This window comes from Pelodiscus sinensis, chromosome 3, assembly GCF_052426305.1.
Source record: "Pelodiscus sinensis isolate ZL-2025 chromosome 3, ASM5242630v1, whole genome shotgun sequence".
NCBI classification, from domain to species: Eukaryota; Metazoa; Chordata; order Testudines; family Trionychidae; genus Pelodiscus; species Pelodiscus sinensis.
This window is the reverse complement of record NC_143054.1, coordinates 119,727,110-119,748,711: the sequence shown is the minus strand read 5'-3', so window position 1 is coordinate 119,748,711 and position 21,602 is coordinate 119,727,110. Positions and strand designations below refer to the sequence as shown.

Genomic DNA, 21,602 nt, shown 5'->3' with positions numbered 1-21,602 from the left:
GTCTCCCCATACGTACTGCTTCATTAATGTGTTGAAGTACTATTCTGGAGGCTCTGCCATAAGTGGTGAGATGATAGTTGTTCCCCTGGCCTCCCTATTACTCTACTTACAAGATTACCTTTTGTGATGATATCATTTCTACGGATGTTGCCGGACCAGAGAGTGCCAGATTAGAGAGGTTCAATTTGTATGCTAAACAATACAGTTGAAAAATATTATAAAAGCCTTCTTTTGTCTCTGTATATATTGCTCTCTCCCAGGTGTGGGTTGTCTTTGTTTTTGTTTTTTGCTACAAACTAATTTTCTAAAAAGTTTGTTAAGATGGATTGAATTTGAGCTAGTGATCTAGTGTAGAAAGGCTTTGTCAAACATGTTAGGCATCTGCTCCACAGAGAGTAGCATTTGAAGCCAACAAGTCTGACAAAAATAGGCTGTGACATAAGATAAATTACATCATCTTTCAGGAGTTGAACATCCTGGAACACAATGCCTTATGATCTGTTTTAAAATATGAATGTTTTATAAAGCACTTGTTTCAGAAGGTACATAGGGAAACCTCCCTTAATGTAATCCCAGGGATTGTCAAAATGGTTTAAATTAGTTCCTCTGGTTTGAATAAACAGAGGAATAATGGGAATGGTTTGGGCATGACTCCTAGCCTTCCATCTGCTCTGCTTGCACCACTTTGGTGGCACCAATGGGCCAGAACATAACTGGATCTCTCTAACTGTGGATTTTTCTAGCATAAGGGGAGCTTCAGCTGGTGTAGCTGCAGGTCGTAGCGTAATAGGTAGGTTATAGAAAGTATGACAGGACTGCTATGCTCCAGCAGTGTCTGGCTGGTAGTCAGAACCTTATGTGCTACAAGCAGTTGACACAGAATTAGGGAGCCACAGAGATTCTTTGCAGCCCAGGCTGAGTCCTGTACACGTTGAAACAGATGAGAATCTGACACAGTATATTTATATCTATTATCTGCAACAAAAATGCTACTTTTGCTTCTTTAGAAACTTATGCTAACCTCAGAATCCTAGCATTCTTGAGTGTATATCTAACATACATGCGCTCACACACAAAGGATATTTAACAAAATTCATGCATGCAGGTGTAGGGCTCTTACAATCTAAGATTAAGTTTTGGGTCATTTGTATTTGGTAAATGAACATATCTAAGGGTATGCCTCACAATGGCAAAGCAAATGAGGGAAAAAAAAGAATGAGATGTGTTTTGTCCAGCATGATTAAGATCATTCAATTTTGGAATTTTTTCCCAAAGTCCAATTTTAATGTTACATTTTACATCCTTTTAATAACTTGGTTGGGATTGTTATTAATGGATCTCACATGCTTATGTGTATTCTGAAGAAGCTTGCAAACTTTTATATTAATAGTTTAAGGAGAAGGGTACATAGGCTTTTGTGAGCTATATTTTCAGAAGTCAGATTATAATTTATGTAATATTTATAGTAACATTAAATCCTGTGAATTCATAACAAAATGACTATTACAGATTGAACCTCTCTAGCCCGGCACTCTTGGGACCTGACCAGTATCAAACCAGAGAATTTGCCTAACCACAGGAGGTTGATATTTTCTAACAGCACTACCAACACTTCCATGCTTATTTGGGCTCTTAAAAAAGACATTTAGGAGTAAATTAGAGCTAAATAACAGCACAGAAAACTGAGAGCCAGGACTGGTGGCTGTAACAAACTTTATGGGACCATAGGAAACTTGGCCACACCCAAGATAAATGGACATCCAGCTAACTAAAATCATGCCAGACCACGGATGTTGCTGGACCAGAGAGTGCCAGATTAGAGAGGTTCAATTTATATGCTAAACAATACAGTTGAAAAATACTGTAAAAGCCTCCTTTTGTCTCTGTATATATTGCTCTCTCCCAGGTGTGGGTTGTTTTTGTTTGTTTTTGTTTTTTGCTACAAACTAATTTTCTAACAAGTGACACCATCCCCCTTATATTGGTGTACTGAAAGCATTTAATCTGTTCTTGTTTGATGTTAGAGGAAGAATTCAGAGATGAGATTTTTGCTGTGTTTCTAGGTCACACTGTAGGCTTGGATATTGCACAACTCGTAGAAAATGACATGTACTTAAGTCAACCAAAAGTACATAGTTATTTTTCAAGGCTTTTGCAGTTGAAAAGTTAGGTTCATTTGGGGCTAAACTGTGCCTTTACTAGTGCCAATATCACACACGCAAGAGCGATTACACTTCATATACTCAAGGGTTAGCTCTTAATACCAGGATTTTCTTGCTCTTGTATAATACAGAAATAACTCAGATAAGCATTTTAGGAGTTAAATATTTGTTTGAAAATTACAATATGTTAATAATGTGGAGCATTTTAATCTCGAAAAGATTCTCTGGACCCCAAAGAGTCTGAAGTCTCCCTGTTTTGGGGGAAAAGACTGTCATTTATTATATGCCTTTAAAGTGCCTTACAGAGGGTTTCCAACCTGACTGAGGCATCCAAATGCTACCTCAATATAATAAATTCTGTTAATGATAAATTATAAATAAAATAAAGGATGTAAGAAAGACTTGTCTTATGGTATAAGAAAGGAGGAAAGAAATGTCTGACAAATCTCATCAAGCTCAATTTTTCAAGGAGGATATAGCTATACTTCTTTCTTTGGCCTCAAAGCACATTTTGATAAGTGCAACTAGCTGTAATGACATTTTAAAAAGGAAATGTTAAGATTGTATATGACAGTTTGTTTTAAATACATCATTATGTATGTAAATAAAACAAAAACATTATCTTGCATGTCAAGTTTTAGCCTAAATTGTTGTAGTTACGGAAATTTCTGGAAAATGCTCTCTACTGGAGAAGTTGGAAGAACTTTCACATTCAAAAGGCTTTCCTTCATTAACAGATTAGTGACTAAAGTTACCTTAACCTCATGAGGATTAATCCTAGTTTTGTTTTCTGTCTGTAGATATATGCAAAAAACCTGGTGAATGCAGACCGCTGTGCACTCTTCCAGGTTGATCACAAGAACAAAGAGCTGTATTCAGACCTTTTTGATATTGGAGAGGAAAAGGAAGGAAAACCCGTCTTCAAGAAGACCAAAGAAATAAGGTAAGAGCAACAGAAAGAAAAGAGTTTAATTCTCATTAGCGATGTGCAGGTATTTTGTTACCCAGTGTCTGTGCCTACTTGCAGGTGCCTACTCTGACAATACTTGTCATACTGTGATATCATTCCCACCAGGACCCGCCTCCAGAAGGTAGTACTTCTGGGAATGACATTGCAGTGCCATCGAAACAACGTCTCTGAAGCTATAACGTCAATCCTGGAAATGCCGTCTTCCGGAGGCGGTCCTTTTGGAAATCATGTTGGAAAAAAACACTGGTGCTCCAAGGTAGGTAAAGGAGCAGGTGTTAAATTTAAACCCCTTTCTCTCAGTTCGGCAAGTACAACACTTTTATTGGAATTCTCAAGCTCAATCGAACTGTGAGATATTCTCTCACACACATTCAAACTAGAGAAATTATAGTGGGTAATTCTGGTTGGTGAATCAGGCATTGCTGGTAACTTATCTGTTTAGACCTTTTAAGGAAGGCAATTTTAGTTTCTCCTTGCCTCACCTGATATGATAAATCTGGACTTTGTTCTGACTTGAATACTTGTGATTTGAAAGTACAGTTGAATTGGTCATTTCTAAGCTTTGCACAGATATGGAAGGTTATACCAGGCTCTGACTATTTTGAAAACCAATTGAGCATCTGCATGCTTTAGACTCCTCATTATTGTGTAAATTTTACATGCACATCCATTCTTAGTGGGTTTGTCAGTTTGTAACTAGTGTTTAATAGCTCTCAAATTCTACTGTACTGAGTAAATCTTGGCCTTATTGAAGTCAATGAGAATTTTACCATTGACTTCAATGGAGCTAAGGTTTACCTATATACAGTAACACTTTTGAGAGTCTCCTCATTCTCACCTATGCCTCCTTTGGATTATTGAAACCAAGAGTGTGTTATATTGAAGAATGATCAACATTATTTTATTGTAATAATATTGGCTGCAAGATATCTATGATTAAACTTCAGTATGTTTCATGTATTTGATTTCATTGTGGAAGGTCTACAAGATTAATCCAGTATTATTACATCTTAACTTTCTATAAAATGAAATACATCCATCCATTTTAAGGTCTGTAGGGGTATGTCTACACTAGCCCCCTAGTTCAAACTAGGGAGGCTAATGAGGGTGACCAAAATTGCAAATGAAGTGCTGGATTTAAATATCTCACACTTCATTAGCATGTTCCCGGGTGGTCACCATTTTGGAAATTGACTAGCCCGGAATAATTGCGGGCAGTTATTCCGGGCTAGTCAATTTCCAAAATGGCGACCACCCGGGAACATGCTAATGAAGCACGAGATATTTAAATCCCACTCTTCATTTGCAATTTTGGTCGCCCTCATTAGCCTCCGTAGTTCGAACTAGGGGGCTAGTATAGACTTACCGTAGGTGAAGTGCACATCAATTGCATCCTTCATATTTTCTCTTATTCATTCCAGACTTTTTTGCCAAATTTATATGAGAATTGTTCATAAAATAGTGGGAATATTAGAGATGCAAATGAGGAATTGTACAGTAAACTTAAATACAAGTCATCAGACTGCAAAAATGTAAATAGATGTTCTGAACACAAATTAGAAATTATTTTTAATCTTATTATGGACAGCAATCCTTTTTGAATTAACTGACCATAGTATGGGACCCTTTTTGAGCAATATATCCCTATAAAATATCTTCAGTCAATACTTTCATTCTTCATTGCAGTTCCTTTTTGTCTTTCAAGAATTTTATCCTCACAAACAACAAATTAAACTGGTTTGGGCTGAATGTACATTTGTATGTTCAGGGTAGATTGCAGTCAAAAACATATTTATTCAAATTGTTCATATGCTGATCAACATGTCTCTTTAATATGTGCAGATTTTCTATTGAGAAAGGAATAGCGGGTCAGGTAGCAAGAACAGGTGAAGTCCTTAATATTCCTGATGCCTATGCAGATCCACGCTTTAACAGGTAAGACATTCTTTAGTAAAATCTATAACAGGAGAAAACAAAATAGCTTTTTATTTAATGTTCAATTCAAATTCTGGAGACATTATCATCAATTCAGAGTATGTTTTCATGAAATTAAGGTGTCCTGATAAAGAGATACTTTTATTACTGAATTTTTATTTTCATAGCATGATCCCTGATCCTGTGACTGTATTCTATTAAAATTATTTTGATTCTTTTATACCAAGTACTTGAGGATGTGTTAATTATTTTGTTCTAGATGGAAGGTTGCAAAGCTGGATGGACTATTGATAGCTATATCATTAATAAACTTAACTCAAGTTTGTTTTTTTGTTCATTTTAAAATTGGCATTAGACTATATAGTCTGTTCTAAAAATTGATGCATGCAATTGAGAGGTAGATTAATGAATCCTGTGTTTATCTGAAATGACATTTCCATGGGAAAAGGGGTGGCCATTAATTACTGTCCTCTTTCTCTTCCCTAACTCTCCAGAGAAGTTGACCTCTACACAGGCTACACAACCAGGAACATTCTGTGCATGCCTATTGTGAGCCGAGGGAGCGTGATAGGCGTTGTGCAGATGGTGAACAAAATAAGTGGAAGTGCCTTCTCTAAAACCGATGAGAACAACTTTAAAATGTTTGCAGTCTTTTGTGCTTTAGCCTTACACTGTGCTAATGTAAGTTTTATTCCCTATAAGATAAACATTAAGTAGAAAGAAAATAGTTCTGTCAGCTATTGATTATAACATATAGAATTAGGATTACCTTGGGACTGGATCAATTCAACTTCATTTTACAAATCGTTAAAACTGATTAAGAATTCTGTTTTGTTGAGCAAGAGGGGCATCTGTAATATGTTATTTCTTTCATGATAAGGATTCAGTTGATTTCTTCTGAAATAATTGATCAAGATGTATATCTGTTACATACAGTTACCCGTAAAACAATATACTCCAGTCAAAGTATATAGAACATCTCTTAACTCTGTTCAGATATGGTGCATGAGCCTAATTCATTTATACTGGTGCATAATTCGTATTTTACACCATTAACTGCATGGTGGAGGGAGTGTACTCATATATCAAGCGTGGAGGGTGTCTGACTAGACCATTTAAGTGTGTGTTTATTTGAACACCCTGGACTTTCCTCACTTAACTGCCCATAAATCAAAATGAGTGTGATACCATTATTTATGAGAGTCAATCTTTTTTTTTTAAAGATAATGTTTAGTTAAAAAGTGCAAACAATTTTACAGTCCTTACTATATAGGTATAAAAATCCAATTATAAAAAGGAATTCAACACATTTTATTGAAAAATAATATTATACGATGATGTACTCAGGCCAGGGTCTCATAAGTCCTCTTTTACATCACTCTGTCAGTCTAGAGAAGTAAATTATATTTACATCCACTCTATATGACAAGAGAGGTATAAAATGCCCTTAATGGAAATCAGAATCACATCCATACAAGTTCATCTGTTGGGCATGGGTCTACTGTGTTGGAGAATGAACCCTTAAGGCATATTTCTCTTGGGGATTTTCTTAAAATGAAACATAATTCTCTTTACTCGTTTACAAACCACACCATGCCTAATGTAGTTGAACTGTAGTCTTTTAATGTATATTGAACTTGTTTTTCCCTGGCACTGAGTAGTAATTTCTTCACTCTCTACTCTGAAAAATTCTGTCTCTGGAGCAACTGGGCAAGTACATTTCTTGAAAAACTCAGTGGAAGATTAAAATGCATAGAAATGTTGTTTAAATTAGTTCTTTTGGGCCAAATTGTAATTTGGCTAGAGCAGTGGTGCAAAAGTGTGCAGTGTGACCCATTACCAGTTTTACAGTTTCTATCCACATCACGGAGTAGCAAGGGCATGGAAACAGGTTTTACAAAGTTGCTACCTTTTGAGTGTCCAACTTAAGACACCTTAAAAGGAAAGGAACAGATTTTCAGGAGTGCTGCGTTTCCAGTTTCATAAAGTCTGGCTACTATGTGTCAAGTTAGGCATCCAAAATAACTAGTCAGTTTTGGAAATGTAAGTATTATTAAGAATAAATGTTTTATCTTGAGGGGAAAAGGCTTTATCTTCATAACTAAAATCCAGTGTTAATGAATAACAATTGTTCTTTCAGATGTACCACAGAATTCGCCATTCAGAGTGTATTTATCGTGTAACGATGGAGAAGCTGTCCTATCACAGTGTTTGCACAGCAGAAGAATGGCAAAATCTCATGCACTGCACACTCGCTACCCACATCTGCAAAGAAATTGAACTGTGAGTTTGTGTCATTTTAGCAGCAGCTATAACCTTTTACTCATAAAGTTAAATTTTCCACATAGAACGGAGGATTTGTGGAAATTGTTACCAAAGATGGCATCCTAAAACTATAGGAATTAATTTTTAATTGCCTGGCACCTTGTAATATCTGTACAAAGTAAGTGTAGGACAGATGTAAAATGTTATTAATCAGTGAAAACATTTTGCATCTATGTTACACACGTGTAAAAAACTATATATTTTGTACTATGACAAAAATCAGCATCAAGAAATGTAGAGAAAAAAAATCTATTAAATAGCCTTTATTTGCATGGGATCTCCACTATCCTAACCCTACCAGTTCTCCTGTAACAAATGAACCTTCCAGGAGAAACCAAGTAAGGGAGGCCTGACTTTCTAATCATATAAAAAGTAAACCACAAAAAAGATGGAAATACAAAAGCTCACTGATGAAAAGCATTGAGCACTCTGAGCACCAGTCCGGCAAAGCATGCATGAATGTGATTAAGTTTAAATGGGACTACTTATGATTAAAATTGAACGTGTACTTAAGTATTTTCCTTGTTGGAGGCTAAAGTGCTCCACAACTTTCAGGAATAAGCTTTTAATGTAGGATAGTTCTTTGAAGTATAATTTCTAATGCTTTCTTGAATGATAATATATATAATCTACCTCATCACCAAAACAATTTGTACTTGTAAATATGGGCAGGCTTTCTTTTTTGAAACACAGACCCCTATTGTTTTCGAATTGGAACATATCTAATCATTTTCCAAACAATTTAGCTACCTTTAAATCTGACACACCTGCTGTGTTGTTCAGTGTGTCACAGACTTGCTAACATTTAGATGGATTCAATGGAAAGTAAATAGAACCCTGCAGCACAGCAGGTGCAATGAAAGGGGTTAATTAATAATCGAAGGACAAGCAGCTGTGCTGTGCTGGCCTCCCACATAAGGCTGTGAACTTGGATACGAGGGGAAAAAAGCTTCGACTAACGAAGCATAAAAATAATGTCAAATTTTAGTTTCTATTAAATAGTAAAAGCTGAATTTTTTTCTACAAAAATGAAACCTGGTGGAAGTTGCATCCAGTTCTGGAAAGAAATACAGCCACTCTGTAAGTTACAAACATCCAACTTACGAACATCTGCACATATGAACAAAAGCTTACCTGCAGCCTCAGGAGAGCAGGCAAAGTGTGCAGGTGGTGGCGAATGGCACGAACATGGGAGAGAGGACTCCAGAAGAGGAGGGGGAAGCCACATAGCCAGAAGCGGCAATTTCCCCTTCAAAGTGCCGCTTCTCTCCTGTCATCTGTCTGACTGCCCCCTGCTTCTCTAGAGTCCTCGTACCCACTCTTGCACCATGTGCTGTCTCCTGTTGAGCATGGTTGGGCCCTGCCCATCCTGTGGGGCTGGCTTGGGGATGATGCAGGGGGCAGCCAGAGCTGGTGCTGAGCCAACGGGGGAAGGCAAGCGGCAGAATTGGAGGCTACAGGAGATGCTGCTGAGCCCACAAGGGGGCTGGACGGCCTGGGGATGCCTATAAATTCCCTTCAAAATCTTCACCTACCTCCTTATCCTCCTCTAATTAAACCTGCCTTTCTGCGAGCACCAGCATTCAAGGTTAAATAAGAATTTATTTCTTAGTTAATTTTATTGTTTTTCTGTTTTGTTTAATTAGTGGAATTGCAAAAGTATTGTTTTCTATGATTTTTCATTACAAATATATAGCATTTCAGCTACATTATGGATTAAATAGGCTTTTGTGGGTTTACCTGGGAACCTAACCACCATTTATAAGTTTTTTTCTATGGGAAAATGCATTCTGAGTTCCAAACAATAGACTTACAAACAAACTTTGGGAACACAATCCAAAGACTTCCTGTAATTGATTTCAACCAGCTCTGAATATGCTGTTGACTGTATCATTATATATGAGCTACCCTTATAGCTTTTTATGGTGAATGATTAATTTGAGTTTCAGTACTTTTGAATGACATTAAAATTCCCCTCGTTATCCTAATTCAAGAAAGCAAAGGTCTTAGCTGATGTAAATCCGCAAAGCTCCATTGAAGTGAGTGGAACTAAACTGGTCCACAAAGTCAATATAGTGTGTATGTTCAATAACTAGACTATTCTGTCAAGTAAGCATGCCATCTAGAAGTTTGTAGCCTAATTATAATAAGAATGAAAGGATATTTGCTGCTGCTGAACTTAAATATTTTTTATGTCAGATACCACTTTGATATTAGTCCCTACGAGGATGTCTGGCCAGCCATTTTTGTCTACATGGTCCACCAGTCCTGTGGCACAACCTGGTATGAATTACAAGTATTTTACATAAGTATTATTTTGCTTCTGTGACGACGATGATGGTGATGACTGAACTCTTCAAACGCTTGGAATTTTTTTAGTAACTTACTATACCCTTGTCTACATAGGAACCTAGTAAGCAAATTGAATTTCCAGGCTCAGTTTTTGGTCCTCAGCTAGTAGGTCTGAGCATGTCTTGGTGTCAGTGAGCTCAGTTCCAAGTGAGGGAACAGTGGCCCTTTGAGTAAACTGCAGCTTTGCTTGGATCTTAGTGAAGATACATAATCTTCTCCTCAGTCAGAGGGACCATGACAGCATTTCAGGAGTTTTATATAATAAAGTAGACCTAAAATACAGCCACACAAGATTTCAAGATATAGCTGCTGAACTAATTTAAAATATTATTGAAATAGTCTCTAGAAAGATGTTATCGATTAGAACCATATATAGATTTCAACAGTAGTGGACAGGAAAAGAAGACAACAATAGCTCTTCTGGCCCCAGTTCTAACCCACTCATTACCTGTTCCCTTCTTCCTCCATGCTGCAAAATGGATGAGCAATTACTCTTCCTAAATAGAGCACTTAGAGGAGGGTGAGTGGAGGGAAAGAGCTGTGACTCCTAGTGACAATTCCTAGCTTGCTCCCAGTGAGAATTAATATACTGCTCTTCTCCATCAGGAGTGCAGCAGTGGAGGAGTAGTTACATTCTAGGCTGTGGCATCCTGTCTCTGATCTTGCTTTTGGTGGTGATTTACCTGTCTTTCGGTAGTTTCTGAAAATAAGCAGGCATGGACATGTATTTGAAGTGAACGTTGTAATATATGTATTCAGAGGAATATCCTGTTTCAAACAGTATGTTTAACAAATGTTTGAAAATGTCTGAATGAAGCCTCTGGAATTTAAAAAAGAGAATAAAATCACTAAAGATTTCTTGAAAGACAATATGCCTCTAGTTTTTTCTGATGTAAGGCTAAAGTTCTGTAAATAATAAGCATGCTCAGCGTGCAACCATAAAACCATGTTTTTCTGTCTAAATAACTTCTTATAGTAAATTAGTTTAAATATGTATATGATAGATCAGAGCTATTTAGCTGTAAACCCAGATCATTCATCCTGCCACTGTATAAACAGCAACAGAACTGAAGAGAACTCACCCAGATAAGGTCAGATAGTCAATTCATACGAACAAAAATGGGATGATCGAGTCTTGGTATGGGCAATAATTTTTGAACTGGGGCCACTTCAAAATTTTTTGAAGTGGTTGCAGGCTGCCCCACAATGGATGGGGCCTTGCTCGGAAAGGGGTTGGCTTTTAAATAGAAGTAGTTGAAAGGGCTCACGCCTCCCCTGTGTGCTGTGTGACAGTGGTGGAAGCTGGGAGCAGCTGTCCACAAGGCTCTGAAGATGATTTGATGGGTCTGGGGCTCCCAGTCACTGCTGCCGCAGCAGTGGCAGCCAGGAGCCCCCAGGCCCTTTTCAGTTGCTGGGCCCCTGGGAAGATGTGTGTTTGCTCCTTCCCAGCAGCACTACTGGACCCTACCAGCAGGGCTGCAGACAGGGGAGCAAAAAGGGCTGCAGCACCTGAAAACAGCTGATGAAGCTGCTCATCAAGTAACTGATTGGCTGCCAAGAGCTGATTTTCCCCGGGAGCAGCTGCAGAACAGAGCAAGGTGTAGGGATGGGCACCAGAACACATTCTACCAGTTGTGCAACTCTGTTAATCAGTTGAATGGCATGTAAATCTCTCCTCTGCAGCCGTTCAGCTTACAGGGAACACAGCTGGTAGATATTCGTAATGCTGCATGCTTATGTCTTATCACATCATTCTGATTTAGCTGTCCTTTTTACTGCTCTTCCCTCTTCCACTTTCTTTTGACCACCAGGCTATTTCAAGTTCACATGATAGGTAACTGGCCTTAAAATAGCTTTCCTTAAATAAAATAGCCCCTCAAACTATATGGATTGAGACATAGATTATAATGAGAAGACCTCAATTATTTTTAGAATGAAAATAATCCAATAAAATAGCCAATGAAATTATTTTTAGCCACTACGTACTCCAAAAATTGGAATGGAGTAATAGTAATACAAAAAAGTATATAAAAAAAAAGAGTAGTAATTGTTGCTTGCTGCCAACCATAGCCTACTTTAAGATCCTAATTTCTCTTGAGGTTATTAATATTTTCCAGTTTGCAGAAGATACCTGTTTAAGAAAATCACAGTCAAGGATACTAAGGGTTTTATAAAAACGAACCCTGGGAGCTATTTGGGAAGACTGACTACATGAGAACATGACAGACTGAAAACAGACTGCCTTTGTGGATATGTTCCCTAAGACTGTTGGAACCAAACTGTTGCATAATTCTAACAGATCTTAGAAAGGGAACCAAGCCATATATTGTTTGTTATAAAAAGTGAGTTACATCTGAGTGAATTAGAATTATTGTCATTTTTCCTATCCTGTTTTTTTCTCTCACCAATTTTTTTCCTTTGAAGCTTTGAACTTGAAAAGCTATGTCGTTTTATTATGTCTGTAAAGAAGAACTATCGCCGTGTGCCCTATCACAACTGGAAACATGCGATTACAGTTGCACATTGCATGTATGCCATACTTCAGAACAACCAAGGGCTTTTCACAGACCTGGAGGTAAGCATGGAGACCATAGTACTATTGTGAAATCCGATAACTCAGACAACAATTTCATTCTGAGGTAGGAAGGAAATTGTCAAATGTCTGTTAATTCATATAGTATCTTTCTTTTATTATTGTTTTGCTTTGAGGCTTTTTTTTCCGTAAATTTATTCTCTGTGGAGAATGTTCTGCATCACTGAACATTCCCCCCGACTGGTGCAGCCCCATCAGGGTCCTCCTGTTCTGGGTGCCCCTTATCTCCCTTGGGGACTGCAGGTTAGTCAATGCCTGTGGCCCCTTGTCTACCTAGAGACCTGGGAGCTCCTCAGTGGTTGCCACAGTGGCTATTTGTGGTGTTATGGGCATTCCATTAAGCCCAGGGCACGCTACCAATGGGCCTGTACTGGCCCCCTCTGAGTCATGAGCTCCAGAAGCAACAGTCAGCTGCCTGCCGCCACAGGACATGGTGCCACTTGTTTCACCCCCACCCATAACACAGTAGGGCACTCTAAGCCCACTTTACCACCACCAGGGAGTACTCAGGATCTGGTCCCAGCCTTTGTCTTTCTCCTCATCCTCCCTGGACAAGACGATGGCAGCACATTCATCACGGACCCGCCATTGATGTACTGCAGCACATTCTAGGACCTTCTATACAAGATTGCATTTAGCCTTATCCTGCAGGTGGAAAGGGTAGTTGAGCAGGACAACTTTGTGGTTGATATCCTGGATCCTGAGGGCCCTTCCTTTGTGGTGCTCTCCATCATAAAGACCATCCAGTCCTAGGCATAAATCATCTGGCAGTCCCCGGGCTCTGCCTCCTCCACAGGAAAAAAACAGTGAGAGAAAATACTGTTTCCATCAAGGACCTGGAATACTTGTTCACCCATCCTCTGCTGTGCTCTCTTGTGAGTAGAGGCCATAATGGAAAAGCAGAGACAAGGTCACCAGGCTACAGAGCCTAAATCAGGAGACATTAAGCACCTTGACTTATTCCAAACCATGGTCTAGTCGATGGGGGGCCTGCTATTCAGCAAACCAACAAGCTGAACTAAGTAGATATGATTATAACTCTTGGGCCTCTCTTCTCAAATTCAAGGACCTGTTTCTCCAGCAATTGCAGGAAGAGTTTGCTGCTCTGGTTAAGGATGGAAAAGCAGTGTCCTGGACCACTTTCCAGGCATCTCTGGATGTGATTGACTTGGTGGCCTGTATTATTTCCTTTGAGGTCACTATGTCTGGGTCCAGGCACAAGTCCAACAAACTATTCTGTTGGATGGGAGGATGGAACTGTGCAGAGCAAACTAACTCTTTCCTGCATAGGGTTAAGAACTTTCAGAACACAATGAATTCTATGCCGATCATTCAACCATCTTGACTGCTTTCCTGGCACGTGTGCCTCTCCAGAAGATGTGTAGAGCTGTGACGTTGTCCTTCATTCAGACCTTCACATCATACTATACCATTATGCAACAATCTAGACAAGATGCAGAGTTTCGCATTGCTGTATTCAAGTCAGCAACTTGTTAACTGTCATCCGCCCGGGTAAATCTTGTGAATCACCTAATTGGAATAGATATGAGCAAGCACTCCAAGAATAAATGATTACTCATTTTTTTGTAACTGTTCTTTGAGATGTATTGCTCATATATGGGTATGTCTACACTACCACCCTAGTTCAAACTAGGGTGGTAATGTAGGCATACCGCACTTGCAAATGAAGCCCGGGATTTGAATTTCCCGGGCTTCATTTGCATAAGCCGGCCGGCGCCATTTTTAAATGCCGGCTTGTTCAAACCCCGTGCCGCGCGGCTACACGCGGCATGGGCTAGATAGTTCGAACTAGCAAGCCATTCTGAACTATCTGTACGCCTCGTGGAACAGATAGTTCGGAATGGCTTGCTAGTTCGAACTATCTAGCCCATGCCGCGTATAGCCGCGCGGCACGGAGTTCGAACAAGCCGGCATTTAAAAATGGCGCCGGCCGGCTTATGCAAATGAAGCCCGGGAAATTCAAATCCCGGGCTTCATTTGCAAGTGCGGTATGCCTACATTACCCCGCTAGTTCGAACTAGCGGGGTAGTGTAGACATACCCATATATTTCATACTTGCCCTTCTTCCCCTCCGTTGGAGTAGCCGTCAAGAAAGAACTGAAGGGTTCATGTCAGCATGGTAATATATAGTGAGCCACACCAGTGCTACTTTTGGTTTGCTGAGCAGCAGCCCCCCTCTCTTTCCGCCCCCCCTCCCCCGAAACAGACTGGGTCATAATAAGTCAAGGTGCTAAGCGTCCCTTGATTTAGGCTCCGCAGCCTAGTGACCCTGTCTCTGTTTCTCCTTCTCTGCCTCCACTGTCAATGTGATGAGTAATTGCTAGAGCTGGGATGGGCAGTAATTTTTCATGGGGATGCCACTCCAAGATTTTGGTAAGTGGTCAAAGGCTGCACTTCTATGGAGGGGGTGTGCAGTCTGGGATGGAAGCTGGGTGCAGAAGTGACCTTGGGGTAGGGGACTGAGAAGGAGTTTGGGTGAAGGAGAGGGCTGTGATCTGGGGGAGGGACTTGCGGTGCACAGTCCAGGAGGGGGTAAGGGTGCAGGAAAGGATTCTGGCCAGGGGAAGGGTCTCTAGGAGGGGGTGCAAGGTCTGTAAGGGAGTTGTGACCTGGGTGAAAGGATGCAGAGGGTTTAGGTGGAATGGGGCAGGGGAATGGGGTGCAGGTTCAGGGAGGGAGTATGGGTTCAGGAGATCATTCTGGCCTGTGGAAGGCATGTAAGAAGGGGTGCAGGAGCTAGGAGGGAGTTGTGACCTGGGAGAAGTGGGAAAAGAGGTACAGAGGGTTTGGGTGGTAGCCTGGGGCAGGTAGTCAGAGGAGACAGAGAAGGTGGGATGCCAGAGGTAGGCTCTGTCTGGGAGGCACTTAGCTAGGCACCTCCCAGTCAAAAGCTCTGCAGAAACCTTAGGCAGATTGTCTGTTGCGGGCCGCTTGCTGCTCTGCATGGCTCTGCTTGGGCATGCGAGGGAGGAGGGTGAAGGCTTCCCACACTGCCCCTGCCCCCAGCAACATTTCTTGGCTCATATTGGCCGGCAACTGGCCAATGGAAGATGAGAGATTATGCTCTGGGGGGCAGCATGCGAAGACTCCCTCCTCCCTCCCCAACCATCCAGAGCTGAGGGCAGCTGGCTTTTTAAAAAATGTGAGTTGCTCTCTACTTAAGGGTTCTGGTGAGGCAGCTGCGGTCCAAATCCGGTGCCTTGGTGGGCTGGATCTGGCCCCCTGGCAGCCTCTTGCCCATCCCTGTGCTAGAGTAATTTTTTTCTGACAGCTGTGCACACCTGATTGAAATAGATATGAGCAACATGTCTTGAAGAACAGTTATGGAAGGTGAGTAGCCCCCCCCCTTCTTTTTTTAGCACAACAATAGAGTTAGATGGAATCCATAAAATACAAGATTTGAGAATGTATTTTTTAAGATAGGAATTCTTCCATAATCAAGACAGCAATTCTAGGGATCGAAATAAAAAATGTGTCTTGGCTGCTGTGGGGATTTCTTGGGGAGCAGTTGGGTTTCTTTACTGTTTGTTTGTTCTCTAGTATAAATCTCTTTTTCAGCCTCTTATAACTTTGACAGAAATAATTTGGTCTCAGAGAAAAGTTCTTTGCCCAAAATATAACATTTAAATTGGGTGGTATTTTGGTTAACAGTGTAAAAAGAAAAACTGATTCCAAATTAGGGACCTCTTGTTCTTGTGTCAACATTATCCGTTAGCTTAAATAGCTCTTCTCCCTTCCGGGTGCCTGCCTCCTAGATGTATTTACAGTGAGCAATCATATCCCCTCTCATCCTTCTTTTTGCTGAACTAAACAATACAAGCTCTTTTAATCTTCTCACGTAAGATGGACTCTATTCCCAGCAGGGGCAGATGAGTTTTGCGGGGCTTAGGGCAGCACAATATCGCGGGACCCCCTCTTTGGAGAAAAAACAGAAAAAAGGGCCCCCCCATGTCCACTCCTCCAGTAGCCCCACACTGATCATGTGAGCTACCCCTTCCTCATCCCCTCTCCTAACACCTCCCTCTACACACCTGCCCTCTCTCTCTCCTCTGGTGCTGGTCCCTCCCCTGCAGGTGTCTGCCCTTCTGCTTCACCCCCAGAATCCCCTGGCACCTGCACCTTCCCTTACCCCTGCACCCTCCTGGTGCCTCCCCCTTCCCTCACTGCCCCTGCGCCCTTTGCCCTGTTTTTCTCTGATGTCCACCCCCTCACCACTCTCTGCCCCCATGCTTTCACACATGCCTTGCTCCATCTCCCCTCTCAGCTGTTGCGCGGCGTTTCAGCATGCTGCTCATGCAGTCCCTCAGCCCCACGAGGCCCGTACTGACTGGCTCCGAGGAATTTCAAAAGTGCGGGGCTGCGGTGCCTCGCCACAATCCCCCGCCTCCTCCAGCAGCCGCCAGCTGGCCCTTCGGTGGACGGCCCACCAGGAAATTCCCGGTATCCTGCTGGGCCAGTCCACCCCGGCGCTGGCGCAGGGCCTATTGAAGCGCGTGGCCCGGGGCAGCCGCCCCGCTTGCCCTGCCCTATATCCGCCGCTGATTCCCAGTCATCCTATTAGTCCTTCTCTGCACCCGTTCCAGTTTAAGTTAATCTTTGTTCAACATGGGCAATCAGAACATGGGTATTTTAGATGAGGTCTTAACAGTGTCTTGTACAGTGTGGCACTAACACTTCTCTTATATCTACTGGATACTTCTTGGTGGACAAAGTACAAAGGGTGGATTCCAGTTTCCTTCCCACCGTGCTTTAACTCTTCCACCTTTTGATGACATTTCCTTGTTGGAGAAAAGCAGACCTGTTGGATATCAACAGGTGCAAGCTTATGTATTTTGTTCTTATTGGGTATAGAGATGAAAATAACCTTGAGAAAGTTATTACGGAAGGAGTAGTGGCAGGTCATTGCAGTAGGGGACAACCAGCAAAGAGGTGGATAATTGGCATGTGGCACCTTGGAATGTCAGTGGCTGAGTGCTGGAAGCTATCAATGGATCAAGAAAGCATCCACAAATTCTGCTATGATTTCATTAATATTTAGACATGAAAAATGTGTTTCACTTATCTCTGCTAGAAATATATCACCTGTTACATTCTAGAATTGCCTTAGCCTCTTTCATTGCCCTATTACATTGATGGCTTATAATCATTATGCAGTTGACTAATGCACTTAACAGAAATTCTAGTTATTTGTCCCTTAGCACATGACTCTGCAATTTTTATTCTTGCATTTTATCCAATTTCTGTTACTGCAGTCCTCAAGGTCATCCAGTTCTTCCCATGTAATGTTCCATTCTTCCTTTGGATTGATAGTGCCTCCCAACTTTGTGTCATCGGCAATTTTTTTCATACATTCCTACTTTTTTGCTATGGTCATTAATAACAATGTTATCCAAGGTATGCCCCAAGACCAGTTCTTGAGCATCTCCATGAGTAACCTCTATCCAGCTCAGTGGTTCTGCTTTTGGTCCTCTTTAGCCAAATTCTTACCCATCTCAGTCTACAGCTATTCTGTGTCTTAAGAGCAAGCCCATTATATCAAAATATAATGGGCTCACTATTCTGATATCCCGATAAGCCTCATTGCACGAGGGTTAAGGGACCTTTAGGAATAGCGCCTTATTTCAAAATAAGCTATTGCCTCAAAATAAGCTATGCAATTTGTGTAGCGTAAATTGCGTAGCTTATTTCGAGGTAAGGGTGCTGTGTAGATGCACCATCTCTGTTCTTATGCTAATCCCCATCTTCTCCAGTTTAATAATTTTTCATGTGATATGTATCAAATGCTTTACTGAGCTCCAGACAGATTAGGTCTACTGCATTTCCATTCTTTAAGACATCTGTTATCAAAGAAAGATATTTGCTTAGTTTGGCGTGCCTTACCTTTGGTAAATCCATGTTGCAATGCATCCTGTTTTTCATTTCCTACCATACCTTTAATTATTTTTTCCTTCAACATTTGTTCTAAAGCCTTGCACACTATTGAAGTCAGACTAATGGGCTTGCAGTTGTCCAGATCACTTAGTTTCCTTTCTTAAATATAGGTGTTACATTTGCTCTTTTCCCGTCACATGGTACTACTATCTGAAATTTGACAGATTTATTAAAATCCTTGCTACCAGACTTAAAACATTATGTGCCAAATTATTCTTTCCATATTTGGGGATGGAGCCCAATCACTATGACAGGGACATATGGTTTAAATTTCCATTTCTGTTTACTCACTTCCATCCTGCCTTTGCCTCCATATTCTACATTAGCATCCGTACTGAAAATGGACAAAATATCCATTTAGCTTTTGCGCCATATTTAGATAATCCTTTATCTCTACCCCATCCTCACTGCAAAATGGCCCCAGATATTTTCTTGTTCTCTTTTTATTTATATGGTGAAAATCTTTTACTATTTGTTTTAATTTCCTGGTACCATAGGAAACAAAGAGTTCAGAATATCCTCAGTAGTCAAATTATGTTCTATTGACTGCATAGATTCTCTAGTGCTCTGTGTTTGGAAAGCACATAGCATATATAATAAAATTTTCATCCTTCAAGACCTTTCTCAGCTGTGCCCTTCCCCATCTACATCTGCCCTTATCTCCTTTTATGTTGCAATTTATGACAGAAAATAGTTATTAAGAATACAAAGGTACAGCCATTTGACTTTGGGGGATAGGTCCTCACCAAAGAGGTTGGTCAGCTATCTTAATGAAAAGGTTTGGTGAGGATTTTACTTTGAATCAAGTCTAGCTTGTTAAACTTTAATTACTAGAAATCATTTTATCTTGTCACCATGTCTGGCTTTAATCCTTATACTTGTAGTTACTTAAAATCTCTCTTTGGAGTGATGAAAACTGCTTTGATTTTAATTTGAACCAATCCTGTGCTATTCAAACAGTTTAATTCAAAGTAACAACTGTTGGATCGTCATCCTTTAAAGGACCAACAAACCTTAATATTCTTGTGATTGTTCTAGGACAGGTCAAGACTGTTCAGATCACATTTTGGGGAAAATTCGGGGCTATAGTGGGAGAGTGTGGCATCACCTCATCGATCATTAACCAACGAGCAGTGGAAGTTTGTGGTATTGCAGTCAGTCTACAGGATCCAAAGCATTATGTAAAATAAGATGGCCATACTAGGTCAGACCAAAGGTCTTTCTATTCCAGTATCCTTTCTTCTGGCAGTGGCTAATGTGAGGTGCCCCAAAGGGAGGTAAACAACAAGTAATCCATCCCCTGTTGCCCATTCCCAGCTCCTGGCAAACAGAGGCTACAGATACCATCCCTTCCTGATCTGTAGACATAGAGTTCATGGTTGTTATTGATTGTGGATGTCCCAGGCAGAGAGCTACAGCAACAGGGTATGAGGAGGCACTCCAGATCACAAAATAAAAGATGACACAACTCTTCCAATCTGAATTTCACCCAGAAGATGACATTGGTGTTCAGATTAAAAAAAATTAAATTAAAAGCCACTCAAATGTAATTTCTCTATATGGTAGAGAGGGAGTCCGCAGTATAAAAATGTAATCCTATGTATTATTATTGCACAACTTGTAGAGAAAAATAATCTAAGACTAATTAGCTTCCTTGTTTTGTTTTCCTGTAATTTAAGAACAGTCATATCAATATTTTTAAATGTGATGATAAAAACCAAAACAAGGTTAGTTTGTTACTGTTAAATAAATATTGATCACTTCAAGGACACATGATCATATATAAACATCTAACTAAAATGGGCCCAGCTACTCTTCCTTTGGAATATGTAAGGGTATTCTGTAATTCTACAAAGTCCCCCTCCTGAAATTTATCCATATCTTTTCATTTGGAACTGAAGAAGCAGTTGGTTGCCTCTCGGTAACTATCTGCACTTGCTTTTGGACTTCCTGATTCTCTCCTAGACTAACCCAGAATGTCGGAATTTCTCTCCCCTAGTTCTACTTTAAAGGACAGTTCTCCAACCCAGAAGGGTTTAAACTATCCAATGAAGACCGCCTCAGCCTGTATATAATTAATAGATGTGAACTGGGTGACTCTTTCATTTTCCTCCCACACAGACTGCTGGATCTCTGGAAACCCCTCAGTGGATCTGGGTGCAGGAAGCTGATACACACACACATGTGCGAAAAAATCAGTTCATGGATCTAATGAGAACAATTTGGCCAGATATATTTATACCCCATTTAACTTCTATGATAAAAATAGATCTTTTCAGAAACGTGCTATAGTCTTGCAGTGATCCACCAGATGCACAGAGCATCAAAAATCCATTGCAGGGAGTAAAAAAACTGCCATTTGGTTTCTTTTTAATTATACTTTGTAAAATGGCTGTCCAATGTTTAAAGAGTTTAAAGTGAAATGCCTCTCTTCTTATGTTTTCTTTTTGTTTGCCTCATACATTTCTTTAGCGAAAAGGTCTCCTAATTGCATGCTTGTGTCATGACCTGGATCACAGGGGTTACAGCAACAGCTACCTTCAGAAATTTGATCACCCTCTGGCAGCTCTTTATTCCACCTCAACTATGGAACAACACCACTTCTCCCAGACAGTGGCCATCCTGCAGGTAGGATTATTGAATGCACTGGCGTTTGGCTTAAAGTTGTGAATGTAATAGACTCAGCATTTCTTGATAGCTATTTTAAGCATGTTTAATTCCATTAATAGATTTGTAGTGTGTGTTAGTCTAAATATATGCAAGGGGTGTTGTCATGGTTTATTACAGCAAACCTATATTCCACTATTGTCAATCATACTTGTTAATAAATCAGGAGTAAACATATCCCTCCCCAGAATCTTGAGATTTCCATAAAACCCTTGAGATTTAAAAACATATACAGGTTTTTTTTTATGTGCCATCATGTTTCTGAGCTTTTAGGCTGTATTTGGATCATGTTTTGGTGCTTTTCTTTTTTTAGCAGTTAAGACTCAGAAAATTAACTTGTTTTTAAATACAAACTGAGATTCCCATATAGTCAGATGATTACAGCAGCTGATGTTTCAAGAAAAATAGCCCTACACTACAATCTGAGATATGGCTGCAACTCAGATAGACTTATGTTAGCTTTACCCACACTAACATGGCTAAAATGGCAGGTAGATGCCACGCTATGGACTTCACTGTGGACTAGCAACTCAAGTAGTTACCCAGGATCCCTGGAGTGTCTGTCCATGTCACACTAAACTCTACACTGCTGTACCTACTCTACTGTTTTAAGCCATTCTGGAACAGGTACACCTACCTAAGCTGT

At 40.4% G+C, this 21,602-nt stretch overlaps 1 protein-coding gene across 3 annotated transcripts in view; it reads left to right on the top strand.

Annotated features, from left to right (window-relative positions):
- The window catches only part of PDE10A (phosphodiesterase 10A), a 271,962-nt gene that overhangs the window by 222,010 nt on the left and 28,350 nt on the right, over positions 1-21,602 (top strand). For all 3 annotated transcript variants that reach the window (XM_075924593.2, XM_075924594.2, XM_025179481.3), the window contains 7 exons: positions 2,963-3,105; positions 4,975-5,067; positions 5,562-5,748; positions 7,208-7,350; positions 9,592-9,675; positions 12,169-12,319; positions 20,762-20,917. In XM_075924593.2, the coding sequence (XP_075780708.2) occupies positions 2,963-3,105; positions 4,975-5,067; positions 5,562-5,748; positions 7,208-7,350; positions 9,592-9,675; positions 12,169-12,319; positions 20,762-20,917 (957 nt within the window). The remainder of the gene's footprint in view (positions 1-2,962; positions 3,106-4,974; positions 5,068-5,561; positions 5,749-7,207; positions 7,351-9,591; positions 9,676-12,168; positions 12,320-20,761; positions 20,918-21,602) is intronic.